Source organism: Oncorhynchus clarkii, chromosome 17 (genome assembly GCF_045791955.1).
Source record: "Oncorhynchus clarkii lewisi isolate Uvic-CL-2024 chromosome 17, UVic_Ocla_1.0, whole genome shotgun sequence".
Lineage (NCBI taxonomy): Eukaryota > Metazoa > Chordata > Actinopteri > Salmoniformes > Salmonidae > Oncorhynchus > Oncorhynchus clarkii.
In genome coordinates, this window is record NC_092163.1 from 21946445 (window position 1) to 21965664 (window position 19220).

General features: G+C 44.1%; 1 protein-coding gene across 1 annotated transcript; it reads right to left on the reverse strand.

Moving 5' to 3' along the window:
• Positions 1 to 382: 382 nt before the first annotated feature.
• Positions 383 to 9868, reverse strand: LOC139369648 (G protein-coupled receptor 137Ba-like). The gene is made up of 7 exons (XM_071108915.1): positions 9093 to 9868; positions 6534 to 6583; positions 6153 to 6375; positions 5669 to 5818; positions 5317 to 5445; positions 2305 to 2426; positions 383 to 1408 (listed from the first exon to the last, which is right to left on the reverse strand). Exons 1-7 carry the CDS (start codon positions 9552 to 9554, stop codon positions 1297 to 1299), a joined length of 1248 nt encoding a protein of 415 aa, XP_070965016.1. The 5' UTR covers positions 9555 to 9868; the 3' UTR covers positions 383 to 1296.
• Positions 9869 to 19220: the final 9352 nt, after the last annotated feature.

The window sequence follows — 19220 nt, forward strand, 5'->3', positions numbered from 1 at the left end:
TCAGATTTGTACCATGTACAAGCACTTTCGGAACAATACTATTTGACCTCACCGTAACAGAAAGGTATACTTTATACCCCTCAAAGCAAGTTCCACTGTGTTGTTTTGTCATTGTTCCCCTATAAATCAGGGACTTATTTAGACCTTGGACACTAGGTGGGTGCAATTTAATTATCAGGTAGAACAAAAACCAGCTGGCTCCGGACCTCGTACCCCTGCTCTATACGCTTAAAAATATTAAATTAAGTCATTTTTAGCAATAAACCCTGAAAAGGGTTCTGTTGTGTTATTTGGACTTGTTCTGACCTCAAATGAAATTGTAGCGAATTGTTGCGGTCAATTCTATTTCAGCTAGTGACTAAATCAAGAACTGTAAGTAAGCTGTCAACACAAATGTCCTTTTATTCATGTTTGTGTCAATACCGACCACGATACAGACAGAAAAGCGGACACAAAATAGAGCGTCTGATCAGTGAAACTTTCTTCATTACAAATTACATTTAAAAAAAACAACTTCCTGTTAGAAATATAGAATCCAATTCTTTTCACCATTCCATCACCAATAAATTAATGTATGTTCATAGTCATATTTACTGCAGATCTAGATATGACATGATTTTGTTTCTGTATTTGTATCATTGTTATATACAGGCTTTAGGATATTGATATTGTCTAAGGTCAACTACCTTGATGTATATGTTTGTGCATGACTTAGTGCTAGCTTATAGTATGGGTTTATTTCACAGGTTTTCTAGATTACTTTCTAAAATGTCTATATCAGTGGTTCCCAAACTGTGGGGCGGTCAATAGGGGGGGATGCAGAGGTTTTTTTGTTTGTTGAGGAACTCAGTCAGGCTTACAACTTACTCTTGAAAGTTGTAATAGTAGAATGCACAAGGCACAATGTTGGGTAGTGTATCATCCATTTTCCTCTTGTCATTAATTGCATAACTTCGAGAGCTATTTATAACTTGTCAGAAATGTCCAGATCAACGAGCCCATGTCAGCTAACAGGAGGTTCCCCAATGATGGAACGGGGCCCCAAGTGAAAAAGTTTTGGAACCACTGGTCTACATTATCACTAAGTGACTAATGTTGGCTGATGGACAAAATACGGATGCTGTCGAGAAGTGTCAAAGTTTACAAAGTGCATTGTGGTGCTGTACAGTGCAGTGTGGACTGGTTCAGAGTTGTGGTCAATTCCATTCTTTTGCTTTTCAATTAGGAGAATTGGAATTTTTGCTTCCTGATTTGAATGAATTGAAATGGAATTGACCCCGACCCTGGACTCATGTCTCAGTATGGACGAAGCTCTCCCGTCACCGGTGCCAACCGTTGTTCGTCCGTCCCTGTTTGGCCAGTGAAACTGCTGTTGTGGCTGCCCCAGTCGTAGCAGTCTGTAATTAGGCTATAGAAACCAAAAGATAAACAAATACTTTAGTTTAAAAATAAAAACCAAACAATTTCATTGATTTTACCGAGTTACAGTTCATATGAGGAAATCAGTCAATTTAAATAAATTAATTAGGCCCTAATCTAACGATATCATATGACTGAGAATACAGATATGCATCTGTTGGTCACTGATAACTTTAAAAAAAAATGGGCCTCACAATGGACCTCAGGATCTGTTTTTTTTTGTGCATTCAAATTGCCATCTATAAAATGCAATTGTGTTCGTTATCCGTAGCTAATGCCTGCCCATACCATAACCCCACTGCCATCATGGGGCACTGTTTACAATGTTGACATCAGCAAACCGCTCACCCACAAAACGCCATACGGTTGTGGTTGTGAGGCCTGTTGGACATACTGACAAACTTTCTAAAATTACGTTGGGGGTGGCTTATGGTAGAGAAATGAACATTCATTCTCTGGCAACAGCTCTGGTGGATGTTCCTGCAGTCAGCATGCCAATTGCATGCTCCCTCAACTTGAGACATCTGGCATTGTGTTGTGAGTAAACACCACATTTTAGAGTGGCATTTTATTGTCCCCAGCAAAAGGTGCACCTATGTAATGATCATGCTGTTTAGTCATATTCTTGATATGCCACACCTGTCAGTTGGATGGATTATCTTGGCAATGGGGAAATGCTCACTAACAGGCATGTAAACAAATTTGTGCACAACATTTGAAATAAGTATGGAACATTTCTGGGATATTTTAGTTCAGCTCATGAAACATGGGACCAACACTTTACCTGTAGTGTTTATATTTTTGTTCAGTGTAGTTATTTCAATATGTCTTTTAAATCTATAACATACTGAAAAGTAACCTATCCCTGTCTTAACTGTACTGTACCTTGTGGAGTTGTTCTGAGGAAGGATGCTCCACGCCAGGTCATCGTCGCTATCGTACCGACGGGGGTTGTCAAAGAAGTAACCTCTGGACGAGAGCACGTGGTTTGGGATCCCTGATCCACTCTGCAAAGACAGAGCATACTGAATAAGCTAAAGAAATCGGTAACGCTTTATTTAAGAGTCCAGTTTAAGCTGGTACTCCCCTCAGAATTTAACACAATTAGTAACTACCTGGCATCAAATGGTATTGGCTTACATAGTGACATTAGCGCCAATGAATCCCAGTGAAACCGATGTGTAGAAGGTCCCTGGTTTGGGGCGGCAGGTATCCTAGTGGTTAGAGCATTGGGCCAATAACCCAAAGGTTGCTGGATCGAATCCCTGAGCTGACAAGGTTAAAAAAAATCTTGCCGTTCTACCCCCTCATCCCGTCGGTCGAGGATGCCTGGTCATTCTTTAAAAGTAATTTCCTCACCATATTAGATAAGCATGCCCCGTTCAAAAAATGCAGAACTAAGAACAGATATAGTCCTTGGTTCACTCCAGACCTGACTGCCCTTGACCAGCCCAAAAACATCCTGACTGCCATAGCATCGAATAGTCCCCACGATATGCAACTGTTCAGGGAAGTCATGAACCAACACACGCAGTCAGTCAGGAAAGCAAAGGCTAGCTTTTTCAAGCAGAAATTCACATCCTGTAGCTCTAACTTTGGGACACTGTAAAGTCCATGGAGAACAAAAGCACCTCCTCCCAGCAGCCCACTGCACTGAGGCCAGGTAACACGGTCACCACTGATAAATCCGTGATTATCGAAAATTTCAATAAGCATTTCTCAACGGCTGGCCATGCCTTCCTCCTGGCTACTCCAACCCCGGCCAACAGCTCCCCCCCGCAGCTTCTCGCCGAAGCCTCCCCAGCTTCTCCTTCACCCATATCCAGACAGCAGGTGTTCTGAAAGAGCTGCAAAACCTGGACCAGTACAAATCAGCTGGGCTAGACAATCTGGACCCTCTCTTTCTAAAACTATCTGCCGCCATTGTTGCAACCCCTATTACCAGCCTGTTCAACCTCTCTTTCGTATCGTCCGAGATCCCTAAAGATTGGAAAGCTGCCGCGGTCATCCCCCGCTTCAAAGGGGGTGACACCCTAGACCCAAACTGTTACAGACCTATATCCATCCTGCCCTGCCTATCTAAAGTCTTCAAAAGCCAAATTAATAAACAGATCACTGACCATTTCGAATCCCACTTCCGAGCTGGTCACGGGTGCACCTCAGCCACGCTCAAGGTACTAAACGATATCATAACCGCCATCGATAAAAGACTGCAGCCGTCTTCATCGACCTAGCCAAGGCTTTCGACTCTGCCAATCACCGTATTCTTATCGGCAGACTCAATAGCCTTGGTTTTTCTGATGACTGCCTCGCCTGGTTCACCAACTACTTTGCAGACAGTTCAGTGTGTCAAATCGGAGGGCATGTTGTCCGGACCTCTGGCAGTCTCTATGGGGGTACCACAGGGTTCAATTCTCAGGCCGACTCTTTTCTCTGTATATATCAATGATGTCGCTCTTGCTGCGGGCGATTCCCTGATCCACCTCTACGCAGACGACACCATTCTGAATACTTCTGGCCCTTCCTTGGACATTGTGCTCACTAACCTCCACACGAGCTTCAATGCCATACAACACTCCTTCCGTGGCTTCCAACTGCTCTTAAACGCTAGTAAAACCAAATGCATGCTTTTCAACCATTCGCTGCCCGCACCCGCCTGCCCAACTAGCATCACCACCCTGGACGGTTCCGAACCTAGAATATGTGGACTACTATAAATACCTAGGTGCCTGGCTAGACTGTAAACTCTCCTTCCAGACTCATATTAAACATCTCCAATCCAAAATCAAATCTAGAATTGGCGTTCTATTTCGCAACAAAGCCTCCTTCACTCACGCCGCCAAACTTACCCTAGTAAAACTGACTATCCTACCGATCCTCGACTTCGGCAATGTCATCTACAAAATAGCTTCCAACACTCTACTCCGCAAACTGGATGCAGTCTATCACAGTGCCATCCGTTTTGTTACCAAATCACCTTATACCACCCACCACTGCGACCTGTATGCTCTAGTCAGCTGGCCCTCGCTACATATTCGTTGCCAGACCCACTGGCTCCAGGTCATCTATAAATCAAGGCGGAGCTTTACCTAGCATAATCTCAGTTCACTGGTCACAACGCCCACCCGTAGCACATGTTCCAGCAGGTATATCTCACTGATCCTCCCCAAAGCCAACACCTCATTTGGCCGCCTTTCCTTCCAGTTCTCTGCTGCCAGTGACTGGAATGAATTGCAAAAATCGCTGAAGTTGGAGACTCTTATTTCCGTCACCAACTTTAAACATCAACTATCTGAGCAGCTAACCGATCACTGCAGCTGTACATAGTCCATCTGTAAATAGCCCACCCAATCTACCTACCTCATCCCCATACTGTTTTTATTTTATTTACTTTTCTGCTCTTTTGCACACCAGTATCTCTACTTGCACATCATCATCTGCTCATTTATCACTCCAGTGTTAATCTGCTAAATTGTAATTATTCGCTCCTATGGCCTATTTATTGCCTACCTCCTCATGCCTTTTGCACACACTGTATATAGACTTTCTTTTCTCTACTGTGTCATTGACTTTGTTTGTGTTATTGGCTTGTTTGTTTATTCCATGTGTAACTCTGTGTTGTTGTCTGTGTGACACTGCTTTGCTTTATCTTGGCCAGGTCGCAGTTGCAAATGAGAACTTGTTCTCAACTAGCCTACCTGATTAAATAAAGGTGAAAAAAAATGTGTAAATAAGAATGTTCTTAACTGACTTGCCTAGCTAAATAAAGGTTAAAATAAAAAGTGCAAAGCAATACCGTTTATACAACTAACTAGCTGGTTAAATGAAAGAGTTTTACAAATCAGACATTTCCAAGCTTCTCTTTCCTAGTCATCTGAATTCTGGACACACACTCACCCTGTCCTGTGGCAGCCTGCGGACCCTGAAGAAGAAGACCACCAGGGAGGTTGGCAGCAGTTCCCAGACAAAAAGGATCACCCCGAACACGATGTAGCCAGCGTCTCCCAGAGTGGACCTCAAGTCAGCCTGCACAGAGAGAGTGCATTTGTGTTTATCCCTCCAGAGGGTCTTCATTTGTGGCTTGTTGGTGTTAGGCTGTGTTTGAGTGTGTTTGTCTGGCGAAATGTATTTGACTTGTCCCACATATACTGTGTTTGTATCTGCCTGTCTCGGTGTGTCTGTCACATTATTTTTTCTCTGTCGCTCTCTTCTCCCTCATTCTGTGTCTGGGATAGCGTGTCATCCTTACCTGGTCGGACACGTTGTACCAGTCGTAGTCGAAAGAGTTGATGGTCTCGATGTCGGTCAGAGCAAGCACCACCAGGTTGTAGCAGGCCCGTGATGCGTACAGCAGAACCACCAGGACGCCAATCAAAGTCACCTGACACACCGACGTTCCCTGCAACGAATGTTGAGGGAGGTCATGAACTACCAATCAGCATTAGTATTTCCGAGGGGTCACAATTTCCCACCTCCAAAATAAATAAAGACGTTCAATTAAATTGAATTTAACTGCTTTTTAAGTTGACCTTAAATCTTATACGTCATGTCCTACTTTCAGAAAACCATGGAGCAGACCCAGACAATCTTAAGTGTGTAGCTGTATGTATCAAGTGTCTCAGAAGGAGTGCCGATTTACGATCGCATGGACAGGCAAGACCTGATCCTGGATCAGCAATCCTACTCTGAGATGCTTGATACAGCCCTGTATCTACAAGTTCTGAAGGTCCTACCTTGGACTCGAGGTATATGCTGGCCAGGGACATCTTAGCCACCTTGTAAAGGCAGATGGACAGTGAGACGGCGCAGAGCACGAAGAGCGTATCGTTGATGGTGACTCTGATCAGGACAATGGTCTTGACATCGGTGGCGGTCATCTTAACCAGCAGAGCACAGGCCAGGTTGACCACCAGGAAGAGAAGACTGACCGCCAAGAAGACCAGGTAGAGAGGGAGTCTGCAGAAGGAAAGATATGGAAGGGGGAGGGGGGTCTAAAACCCTGCAATACATACCACATGAAATTTATAAAGGCTGTCACTAGGGCCCAGACATTTTGAGCTATGTGAGGGTCCTGTATGTGGACAGGAAGAGAGGGGAAAACTCAGCCTACTTACTTGTATTTAAGGAGCTCTGGGGTATACTTGGACTTTGCCTTGAAGTAAACCTGTTTTGGGTGACATCAGAAAACAAGTTATACTTTGGATATTTTCCCAATGTTCTTTTAAGAATTTGCTCCCAAGAAAACAACAAACAATCAACAATGTGGCCTCTCAGCTGAAGAACCAGGTAATGAACTGATTCTGTCTCCAGATCAGATATATTTCAAAGAAATCCAAATAAATTGGACCCCTGTAGACTGAGCTCTTATCAGTTACTGTAAATAGCACCAAAAGAAACCCATGACGTGATGTCAACAGCAGACAAACGAGGCCCTACTGTATTATATTTAATAGTCATGTGTGAAGGGAAACAAATGCTGCGAATAGATGTAGCATTGTGTCTCTAACTGGCTATACAGAACAGTGGGCATGAGAATGTCAAGCAAGTGTGTGATTGCTGGTGTCTGCAGACAAGGGCTGTGTAAGTCTCTATTGTGGGCCACCCCTCTGAGCCGGGTTCCTCTTTAGGTTTCCTTCCTCCTAGGGAGTGTTTCGTGCCCTGTGCTTTCGCTTCTGCTTTGCTCGCTCTTTGGGGTTTAAGCCAAGTAAATGGAAAGCACTTTGTGATAACTGCTGATGTGAAGAATCTATATGAAATTATTTATAAAACACTAGATCCTCTATTTAAGTCTATTACAATTTAATTACATGCTTCTGATAATGATTAATCATCTACACTGAACATGTAAAGTGTTGGTCCCATGTTTCATCAGCTGAAATAAAATATCCCAGAAATGTTTAGCACATAATGCATATTTGTTTTAGATTTTGTGCACAAATTTGTTTACTTTCATGTTAGTGAGAATTTCTCCTTTGCCAAGATAATCCATCCACCTGACAGGTGTGGCATATCAAGAAGCTGATTAAACAGCATCATCATTACACAGGTGCACCTTGTGCTGGGGGGCAATAAAAAGGTAGCTCTAAAATGTGCAGTTTTGTCAAACACCACAATGCCATAGATGTCTCAAGTTGAGAGAGAGTGTGCAATTGGCATGCTGACTGCAGTAATGTCCACCAGAGCTGTTGCCAGAGAATTCAATGATAATTTCTCTACCATAAGCCACCTCCAATGTCGTTTTCGAGAATTTGGCCGTACGTCCAAACTGCCTCACAACTGCAGACCACATGTAATCACGCCAGCCCAGGACCTCCACATCTGGCTTCTTCAGCTGCGGGATGGTCTCAAAAGAGCCACCCGGACAGCTGATGAAACTGTGGGTTTGCATAACCGAAGAATTTCTGCACAAACTGTCAGAAACCGTCTCAGGGAAGCTCATCTGCGTGCTCATCGTCAACACCGGGGTTCGAAGTCGTAACCGACTCCAGTGGGAAAGCTCTCCTTCGATGGCCACTGGCACACTGGGTAAGTGTGCTCTTCACGGATGAATCCTGGTTTCAACTGTGGGCGAGCGTCTTGTGGGCGAGCGGTTTGCTGTTGTCAACGTTGTGAACAGAGTGCCCCATGGTGGCAGTGGGGTTATTATATGGGCAGGCAAAAACAATGAACACAATCAAATCTTATCGATGGCAATTTGAATGCACAGAGATAACGTGACGAGATCCTGAGGCCCATTGTTGTACCATTCATCCGCTGCCATCACCTCCTGTTTCAGCATGATAATGCTCGGATAGCCCCATGTCGCAATGATCTATGCACAATTCCTGGAAGCTGAAAATGTCCCAGTTCTTCCATGGCCTGCATACTCAACAGACATGCCACCCACTGAGCATGTTCAGGATGCTTTGGATCGACGTGTACAACAGCGTTTCCAGTTCCCACCAATATCCAGCATCTTCGCACAGCCATTGAAGAGGAGTGGGACATAATCCACAGGCCACAATCAACAGCCTGATCAACTCTGTGCAAAGGGTTACACCAGACACTGACTGGTTCTCTCATCCACGCCCCTACCTTTTTTTTAAAGGAATTTGTGACCAGTGTATCTAAAAGCAGCATGCCCACACCTTACCACGACACCCGCTATGATATATTGTAAATAACTAGCTGTATGACTATATAATTGCCAAATGCTGTGTGCACATTGCACAATGAGGTGGCTGTGCTAAGCTACTAAATAAGGAAAATGTTGCTAATCTTCCTTTGCGGGGGCTTCATACCTTTACACTCCTGTCTTTCTTGAGCCGCCCCCTCGTTCCCACTGCCTTCGCGACCATCCCACCACTTACCTCTTCTAAGGGGAGCGTTCCCCATAGGATTGTATATCCCAGCTATTGGGGATGCCACCATTTCAACAATATCGGAAATAACAGTCCACAACTATTCTGTATACACAACACTCACACCTCAATGTATAATTATATTAATACTCTGAACTACTTCCTAGACACTGAGGCTGAAAAAAAGGACAGATTGGTATTTACAACATATAGCATCCAACCGTAATCCACATTTTGGATCCCAATGGACCCTCACAATGGCCCCAATATGGCTCTTGTGGCCTCCTGAGACCCCCGATTCCCTAAATGTGGCCCCTGGGAGCGCATCCTCACCTGGGCGCAGTAGAGGTTCATGAGGCTCAGCGTGAAGAACTGCAGGCAGACGGGGAAGCAGTAGAGCAGCCAGAAGGCGAAGGGCCCCAGCGTGTTGGCCGTGACGCAGTCGCGGAAGTAGAAGGAGAAGAGGAGGGCGCGCAGCGCGGCCCACAGCAGACACAGGAAGAGGAAGGCCGTCTGGTAGCTGAAGCGCTTGTGTCGGTATCGGAGCACCAGCCACAGCTGGGCATAGATGAAGGCAAAGAGGAGAGAGTAGAAGACGGTGTAGGCCACAGTGAGGCCAAGCTTGACGTAGGGTGGGATGGCCGGGGCCATGGTGGGCGGGGGAGGCAGGGAGCCGTTACCGGCTGCTGCCGTCGTGAATGCCGGCTCTGGTGCCGCTGAAATCCCCCCGACGGTGCTTTTCTCCACCACCTGGGATGATGACTCCAGGGACATGTCCATCGCTTCTCCATTCATCCTCTGTTCCTCAACGAGGGAGAGAAAGAAGGGAATCCTTCTTTTTTCTTCTCTCTCAGGCAATGTGTGTCTGGTAGAGACGATATCTCCTCTCCATGGAGCCTTTGCTTCAGACTCACAGCTCTGCTGTCTGGCTCAGAGAGAGGGAGGGAGACAAAGGAGGGAGGAGAGGGGGAAAAGAGACACCCCACTCTTTTTGCCGGTGCTCCTCGGAGAGTGGTTGGAGGTAATGTCACATGACCGTGGCTCGGGGCGTTTCATTGGCCGGGGGCTCGGCAGGAGGCTGTGATGCATTTGAAGAGGATGGAGGGAGGCTACAGATGGATCGAGAAAAAGAGAGCGAGAGAGAGAGAGGGAGGGAGTAAGCGAGAGGTGCACTGACTGTACCTTAGACCACGTGCTGGAGGGACCTGTCATCTGCTCCCGCCCCCCTCTTCTGTCATAGACAGCATCATCATGCAGCCTGTGCCAACTGTTTATCACCCCTCCCCCATTTGTTTCTCCTCATTTCTTATTTCATCCATCCATACTGAAGGTTGTGTAATGGATGTATCACAGTGATGGTGGGTGCTTTAGCATACAGTGGGGAGAACAAGTATTTGATACACTGCAGATTTTGCAGGTTTTCCTACTTACAAAGCATGTAGAGGTCTGTAATTTTTATCATAGGTACACTTCAACTGTGAGAGACGGAGTCTAAAACAAAAATCCAGAAAAACACATTGTATGATTTTTAAGTAATTAATTTGCATTTTATTGCATGACATAAGTATTTGATACATCAGAAAAGCAGAACTTAATATTTGGTACAGAAACCTTTGTTTGCAATTATAGAGATCATAAGTTTTCTGTAGTTCTTGACCAGATTTGCACACACTGCAGCAGAGATTTTGGCCCACTCCTCCATACAGACCTTCTCCAGATCCTTCAGGTTTCGGGGCTGTCGCTGGGCAATACGGACCTCCAAAGATTTTCTATTGGGTTCAGGTCTGGAGACTGGCTAGGCCACTCCAGGACCTTGAGATGCTTTTTACAGAGCCACTCCTTAGTTGCCCTGGCTGTGTGTTTCGGGTCGTTGTCATGCTGGAAGACCCAGCCACGACCCATCTTCAATGCTCTTACTGAGGGAAGGAGGTTGTTGGCCAAGATCTCGCAATACATGGCCCCATCCATCCTCCCCTCAATACGGTGCAGTCGTCCTGTCCCCTTTTCAGAAAAGCATCCCCAAAGAATGATGTTTCCACCTCCATGCTTCACGGTTGGGATGGTGTTCTTGGGATTGTACTCATCCTTCTTCTTCCTCCAAACACGGCGAGTGGAGTTTAGATCAAAAAGCTCTATTTTTGTCTCATCAGACCACACCTCCCATTCCTCCTCTGGATCATCCAGATGGTCATTGGCAAACTTCAGACGGGCCTGGACGTTGAGCAGGGGGGCCTTGGTTGCGCCATGACGGCGTAGTGTGTTACTAATGGTTTTATTTGAGACTGTGGTCCCAGCTCTCTTCAGGTCATTGACCAGGTCCTGCCGTGTAGTTCTGGGCTGATCCCTCACCTTCCCCATGATCATTGATGCCCCACTAGGTGAGATCTTGCATGGAGCCCCAGACCGAGGGTGATTGACTGTCATCTTGAACTTCTTCCATTTTCTAATAATTGCACCAACAGTTGTTGCCTTCTCACCAAGCTGCTTGCCCATTGTCCTGTAGCCCACCCCAGCCTTTTGCAGGTCTACAATTTTATCCCTGATGTCCTTACACAGCTCTCTGGTCTTGGCTATTGTGGAGAGATTGGAGTCTGTTTGATTGAGTGTGTGGACAGGTGTCTTTTATACAGGTAACGAGTTCAAACAGGTGCAGTTAATACAGGTAATGACAGGTAATACAGGTAAGTGGAGAACAGGAGGGCTTCTTAAAGAAAAACTAACAGGTCTGTGAGAGCCGGAATTCTTACTGGTTGGGTAGGTGATCAAATACTTATGTCATGCAATAAAATGCTTAAAAATCATACAATGTGATTTTCTGGATTTTTTAGATTCCGTCTCCCACAGTTGAAGTGTACCTATGATACAAATTACAGACCTCTACATGCTTTGTAAGTGGGAAAACCTGCAAAATCGGCGGTGTATCAGTGTACCACTGTATGTCAGTTAACCACTTGGCTGAGTAAACATTTTGTCCACAAATGTACCAACAATTCTATTATACGCTGGGTGTACAGAACATGGACAGACTGACCAGGTGAATCCAGGTGAAAGCTATGATCCCTTATTGATGTCACCTGTTAAATCCACTTCAATCAGTATAGATGAAGGGGAGGAGACAGGTTAAAGAAGGATTTTTAAGCCTTGAGACAATTGAGACTTGGATTGTGTATGTGCACCATTCAGAGGGTAAATGAGCAAGACAAAATGTTAAGTGCATTTGAACGGGGTATGGTAGTAGGTGCCAGGTGCACCGGTTTAAGTGTGTCAAGAACTGAAACGCTGCTGGGTTTTTCACACTTCCCAATTTCCCACCCAAAGGACATCCAGCCAACTTGAACCAACTGTGGAAAGCATTGGAGTCAACATGGGCCAGCATCCCTGTGAAACGCTTTTGACACTTTATAGAGTCCATGCCCTGACGAATTGAGGCTGTTCTGAGGGCAAAACAGAGTGTAACGCAATATTTTGTACACTCAGTATATATCCTGCCTCGTGGCACTATTGAGCATTGGCCCGCATGATGATTATACAATGGGGCAAAAAAGCATTTAGTCAGCTACCAATTGTGCAAGTTCTCCCACTTAAAAAGATGAGAGAGGCCTGTGAGAGAGGCCTTTCATCATAGATACACTTCAACTATGACAGACAAAGTGAGAAAAGAAAATCCAGAAAATCACATTGTAGGATTTTTAATGAATTTATTTGCAAATTATGGTGGAAAATAAGTATTTGGTCAATAACAAAAGTTTCTCAATACTTTGTTATATACCCTTTGTTGGCAATGACAGAGGTCAAACGTTTTCTGTAAGTCTTCACAAGGTTTTCACACACTGTTGCTGTTATTTTGGCCCATTCCTCCATGCAGATCTCCTCTAGAGCAGTGATGTTTTGGGGCTGTTGCTGGGCAACACGGACTTTCAACTCCCTCCAAAGATTTTCTATGGGGTTGGGATCTGGAGACTGGCTAGGCCACTCCAGGACCTTGAAATGCTTCTTTACAAAGCCACTCCTTTGTTGCCCGGGCAGTGTGTTTGGGATCATTGTCATGCTGAAAGACCCAGCCACGTTTCATCTTCAATGCCCTTGCTGATGGAAGGAGGTTTTCACTCAAAATTTCACGATACATGGCCCCATTCATTCTTTCCTTTACACGGATCAGTCATCCTGGTCCTTTTGCAGAAAAACAGCCCCAAAGCATGATGTTTCCACCCCCATGCTTCACAGTAGGTATGGTGTTCTTTGGTTGCAACTTAGCATTCTTTGTCCTCCAAACACGACAAGTTGAGTTTTTACCAAAAAGTTATATTTTGGTTTCATCTGACCATATGACATTCTCCCAATCTTCTTCTGGATCATCCAAATGCTCTCTAGCAAACTTCAGACGGGCCTGGACATGTACTGGCTTAAGCAGGGGGACACGTCTGGCACTGCAGGATTTGAGTCCCTGGCGGCGTAGTGTGTTACTGATGGTAGGCTTTGTTACTTTGGTCCCAGCTCTCTGCAGGTCATTCACTAGGTCCCCCCGTGTGGTTCTGGGATTTTTGCTCACCGTTCTTGTGATCATTTTGACCCCACGGGGTGAGATATTGCGTGGAGCCCCAGATCGAGGGAGATTATCAGTGGTCTTGTATGTCTTCCATTTCCTAATAATTGCTCCCACAGTTGATTTCTTCAAACCAAGCTGCTTACCTATTACAGATTCATTCTTCCAAGCCTGGTGCAGGTCTACAATTTTGTTTCTGGTATCCTTTGACAGCTCTTTGGTCTTGGCCATAGTGGAGTTTGGAGTGTGACTGTTTGAGGTTGTGCACAGGTGTCTTTTATACTGATAACAAGTTCAAACAGGTGCCATTAATACAGGTAACGAGTGGAGGACAGAGGAGCCTCTTAAAGAAGAAGTTACAGGTCTGTGAGAGCCAGAAATCTTGCTTGTTTGTAGGTGACCAAATAGTTATTTTCCACTATAATTTGCAAATAAATTCATTAAAAATCCTACAATGTGATTTTCTGGAGAGAAAAAAAATCTCATTTTGTCTGTCATAGTTGAAGTGTACTTATGATGAAAATTACAGGCCTCTCTCATCTTTTTAAGTGGGAGAACTTGCACAATTGGTGGCTGACTAAATACTTTTTTGCCCCACTGTATGTAGAACCCATTTGCACAGGGTTCTACCTAGAACCCTCTGTATATGGTTGTTCATAGTAGCCCCTGTATGCCATAAGGACTTTCTTTGAGGGCCTAGTTATAACTTAACACAGGGGTGTTAGGAAACTCCAGGTCTGTAGCATACAATTAATCAACCAATCAACGTACATGCAAAAATACAGATATTACAACTAACAAAAAAAACACCCTGCTATGGAGCATGCTGGAAAATATGATATGGCTCTATATAGAACCATTTTTGCTTTCCAAAGAACCCATCTTGCCTTCCAAAGAAACATCAAAGAACCCTTTCTTCCAAAAACAGTTCTGATCCCAGATCTGTTTATGCTGTTTTGCCATGTCCTACTGTGTGATTGTTGTCGTGCCATGTTACCATAGGAGTTGGCTTTACATAGGAGTTGGCTATCTGGCACAAATAGACCACGCTTACATTTGGCTTTTTGTCAGAACAGAAAGTGAAACTTTGATTTACTGGATGACTAGTGTAGAAATTGTTGGCTTTGTTACAGGAAAAGTAGGAGGCGGTTGTTTGTGTAGCACCTGAAAGTGAGGGCAAGTGGTTATGCATCATAAGGGACTGAAAATGTTCTAGGTTGTGGAACTCCAGTGAGTGCGAATCATTGCGGAAGTAGGCACTAGTAAAGGTAGCTATCATTGAGGTCTAAACTGATGCTCTGTTTAGGGAATAGGGTGCCATTTGGAAATCAACCTTAGCATTGAAAAGCAGTCCTAGATTTGGAAAGCAGCCCTAGAATTGAAAGATGATAAACGATTATCCCTCCAGAAATTGTCTGTTCACGGAACAATACCGTGGGCCACTAAAATAGCTGTAACTTATTCACAGTAAAAGGTATTTGTATTTTGATTTCAGATTTTTAAGCCTAACAGAATAAGAAAGACTCAATATCCTCTAAGTTTTTCTCTATGTTCATTAGAATCTTGTGTAAATGTTAGTTGTTTGGGGGAAAAGCAGCGATTTTCATATAAAATACACATTTTCCCAGGTGTTTTTTTTCTTGACTGATTACAATTTGATTGCTGGGGAGCTATTGTATGTCCTATCATTTGAAAGAGCTCTTTCTCAGCTTTCAAAAATACTGTATGTATCATGTTTTCATATATAGTTTGTCACCAGCAAATTATACTCAGTAATGCACACAGAGGTCATGAACCAGCAAAAAAAAATTACATTCTGATCAGGCAGAAAAGAGTTGGAGACTACATTTTACAGAGTGCAAGAACCATTGGTGGGAACTGTACTTTTCATTTTGGTCACACACCAATCAAATGCAATTGACCAATCATATGTGTACAATCATTTACCGGGCCAGGCTAGCCTGGTTTCCGTCTCTGTTCAGCTATTACATTCCACTCCTTTCCACTCCTGTCATTTGCCAAAGATTAAAAAAAGGAATGACAGGAGTGGAATGTAATAGCTGAATAGATGGCAACTAGGCTAGCAGATCACAGTAGTGACCTTTACAAAATAATGGAAAAACATTAACAGGTAGGGTCTTAACGCAAACATAGTCTTTATTTTACTTAGGAAATGCAGTTGTGAAAATACAAGAACAACCAAATGTTGATAAAGGACTGGTCAATTTGACCCTTTGTCAACCCCCGCCCTGGAATTTTGGGCAACCAATCGCAGCGCTCCAATGGATGGCAACTGTCGTCAAGTCAGACACTCCGGACAAGCTCACGTGTAAGAGTTGGAGATCTGGAGAGACGCACGGATGACGACCCAGGAGAGATGTCAGAAGCGGATTATGAAGTGGATTCTGAATACAATGGCAGTAGAATCAAGGAGAATTGGAGCATTGTTCAAATGAGTGTACAGTGATGAGAATGAACCTTCATATCTTGTAGGTGTATGGTTTGTTAATGAGGAGCAGCTCCGGCCTCCCGGGTGGCACAGTGCCATCAGAAACTCTGGGTTCGCGCCCAAGCTCTGTCGTAACCGGCCGCGACCGGGAGGTCCATGGGGCGACGCACAATTGGCCTAGCGTCGTCCGGGTTAGGGAGGGCTTGGTCGGTAGGGATGCCCTTGTCTCATCGCGCACCAGCGACTCCTGTGGCCGGCCGGGCGCAGTGCGCGCTAACCAAGGTTGCCAGGTGCACGGTGTTTCCTCCGACACATTGGTGCGGCTGGCTTCCGGGTTGGATGCGCGCTGTGTTGAGAAGCAGTGCGGCTAGGTTGGGTTGTGTATCGGAGGACGCATGACTTTCAACCTTCGTCTCTCCCGAGCCCGTACTGGAGTTGTAGCGATGAGACAAGATAGTAGCTACTACAACAATTGGACACCACGAAATTGGGGAGAAAAAGGGGGTAAAAATTCAACAACAACAACCACAAAAAAAAATGAGGAGCAGCTGGGCAGAGTACCAATCTTGAAGAAACCATTTGAGTTATCCAAACTGGTGGAGAGTGTGCTGGGTAAAGTGAAGGCTGTGAGGATCACGAGAGGCGGGCTTGTTTAGATTTTTGCTGTGCTTCTGTGGATCAGCAGGAACGTGCGTTCTGTCTTAACCGATTTGATCAGTTTGAAGTGTCGTGTGTCTCTCTTCGGGGAATAGGGCACCCCTCAAAGGGGTTATATCTGGTGGCTCGTGGGAAGTTGATTTTGAAGAGATTACAAATATTCCTGGAGTGATTGGAGCACATCGGATGAATCTTATGGTGAAAAAGTAGTCTATCTGTTCTTTAAAAAAAAATGATATGCAGTCTCTCCCTACTCAAGTGCAGTTAGTTTATAATAACTACAGAGTCAGAGCATTTATCGCATCGACCAATGCAGAGTGATCATTTTAAAGCTTTTGGTCATGTATCAAATGTTTGCAGAAGGGAGAAGCCGAGATGTCCAAGTTGTGGAAAAGATCATACTTTGTGTTATAAAAGTGATGAATATGTGACATGTTGCAATTGCGGTGGGAACCGTGAAGCCACATCGTTCGAATGCCCCACAAGGGTGAAACGAGAATGAGGTGGCCAAAGTCAGGGATGTCCAGAGCATTTCATACGCAGCAGCTGTGAAAGGAGTTGAGGGTTTGAATTGTGCACCAGAAGAGGCCATGGTGGTGGTTAGGCCTACACTGCAGGCTGCAGGGGTTGCCTTTCACCAGCAGGATCAGGACATTTTAAAGGTTAAGAAGGTGGACATTGTGGCCTTTATAGCAATGTTAATTAATGGCAGTGCCAAGGTGGAGAGGAGGTCCAGGAAGATAGAAATTATAGTGGATTATAGTGGATTTTATATATTATAGTGGATTTCTCAGCGAAGGAGTTACATGGAATATTGGCACAAGTCGTTCCACCCTCTCAGGTCCTAGCGCCTGAGAAGGGAGATATGGAGAATTAAAAGAAGGAAGAAGTGGGAGTTTTGTTTGTTTTGGCAATGTACTATTTTTATTGGGGAGGATTAAGTTAGTTTCACAATTACGTATGGATTTATTTCTTGGGGGGTTTCAATTTATTTCTTGGGGGGTTTCAACTTTCCAGTTTGTGGCGGAAATACACCTTTTTGGGTTGTAGTCCGCTATAAACAGCAAAGAAGAAGAAGCTCACATGTAAAAAGCATGAAAGCCAGTGAGGAACATTTGTATATGGTTAAATAATTAAACAGTGCACCAGCGCTACTTGCTACTGGGGTTCCTGAAATTCAGAGCCTGTTGGGAGTATTTTGTTCCATAGGTTGCTGGCTCAGCTGGTTAGCTAGCGCAGTCACATTAACCATCATAAAATGTTGCTAACGCTAGCTAACTAGCAACTAAATACAACTTAAACAAGTCTCTAAATGTATGTTAGATAAGTTATCCATGTTATTAATACAACTCCCATCTGCTGTCGACATCAGGATATGATGAGAGCACTAGTTTGTTCCAAACGTGGTTATAGCTTTAACTGCATGCTCTGTGTGAATTCAGAGACATTTGGTGTCTAGCCAAACTGCAAACATAATTTTACCAGGTCACCGTGAAGCAATTGTAATGAGTTTTACTGAGCACCGTGTCACCAACTCGCCTTCCTAACGCTCTATTCCCAGCCCATTGTTCTACGTCACAAAACCTGTATTCCCAGCCCATTGTCCTACGTCACAAAGCCTGTATTCCCAGCCAATTGTTCTACGTCACAAAGCCTGCATTCCAGCCCATTGTTCTAAGTCATAAAGCCTGCTTCGCTATCGCTGGCACTGAGACCTGCCCACATTGAACTCGAAGTCTTACCTCATGTGACGATGATGATTATTATTATCAAGGTTACGGCTACCTTGTGCACAAGCTCACTGTTCGCCTGGCTACACGTTTTTGTGTCCCACAGCGTTTACGATGACATGGTTAACCATCTTTTTTTCCAGAAATAGGTGTAAACCTGAACAAAATGCATGTCCCTGTACTCTTTTTCAAGATGTGGCCGATTTAAACAGCCAGACTACATTTTTAAATTAAGAAATAACCTTTTTTGTATATATATTTTTTAAACTATTTGTTGCTTCTAAATGGCTGCTGGGTAATTTGATATGCGTCGAAATATGTTTGTTCATACGCATCAAATTGAACGAATACTGCGCAGGTTCACTGAATTGCAAACAAAATGGATAGGTCTAGCTCATTGATTGGTAGATCACGCAGTTGCTACTTCCAGATTATGAACCTATCAGTGTCACGAATGAGTTATGTAGTACCCACAGAAGGCCACATGGAGGCGCAAGAGAGCTATAAACCCATACTGTTTTTTTTGCCTTAAAAACCCTAACCCTAGTAGGTATAACCTATTTTTAGGTATAACCTATTTTAACCCTAACCCTAACCCTGACTTGTAACACGATGCACCTATAACTGTAATGGTCACCATTTTTCTAACCCTAAACCTAACCCTGATTGACATAAAATAGCATGCAACAAAAGACTATATGTCCCATGATTTTCTAAAATGGTTAATCATTACCTATACTTATATATATATATATATATATAAGTAATGATGAACCATTTTAGTATATATATATATTAGGCCTGTGTTGGTTTTGGGAGAGAGAAAAAAAACATAGCAGGTACTGATACAAATAATCGCTAGTCAGATGCGCTAACCTCAACTCTAGTATACATGCATTATGTAATCATCTTAATATCTCATATAACAGTAATAGAAAACACAAAAGACTGCCTCTTCAACAGTCCGCGAAAAAAATGACATAATGCAACCCTCGCAATTAACACAAATACCTCAACATGCCCTTTGCTTGCGCGAGAAGGCAGAGTGATCGCTGCCGCTGACAGTACGAGCTTTTGGCAGG

What these genes read in the sequence shown, in the direction of transcription:
- LOC139369648 (XM_071108915.1), bottom strand. Translation starts at nt 9,554, where the DNA reads ATGAATGGAGAAGCGATGGACATGTCCCTGGAGTCATCATCCCAGGTG. An exon ending in CCAGAGCTCCTTAAATACAA is followed by an intron (nt 6,376 to 6,533) that starts GTAAGTAGGCTG and finishes TTCCTTCTGCAG; the next exon opens with ACTCCCTCTCTACCTGGTCT. An exon ending in GCATATACCTCGAGTCCAAG is followed by an intron (nt 5,819 to 6,152) that starts GTAGGACCTTCA and finishes CATTCGTTGCAG; the next exon opens with GGAACGTCGGTGTGTCAGGT.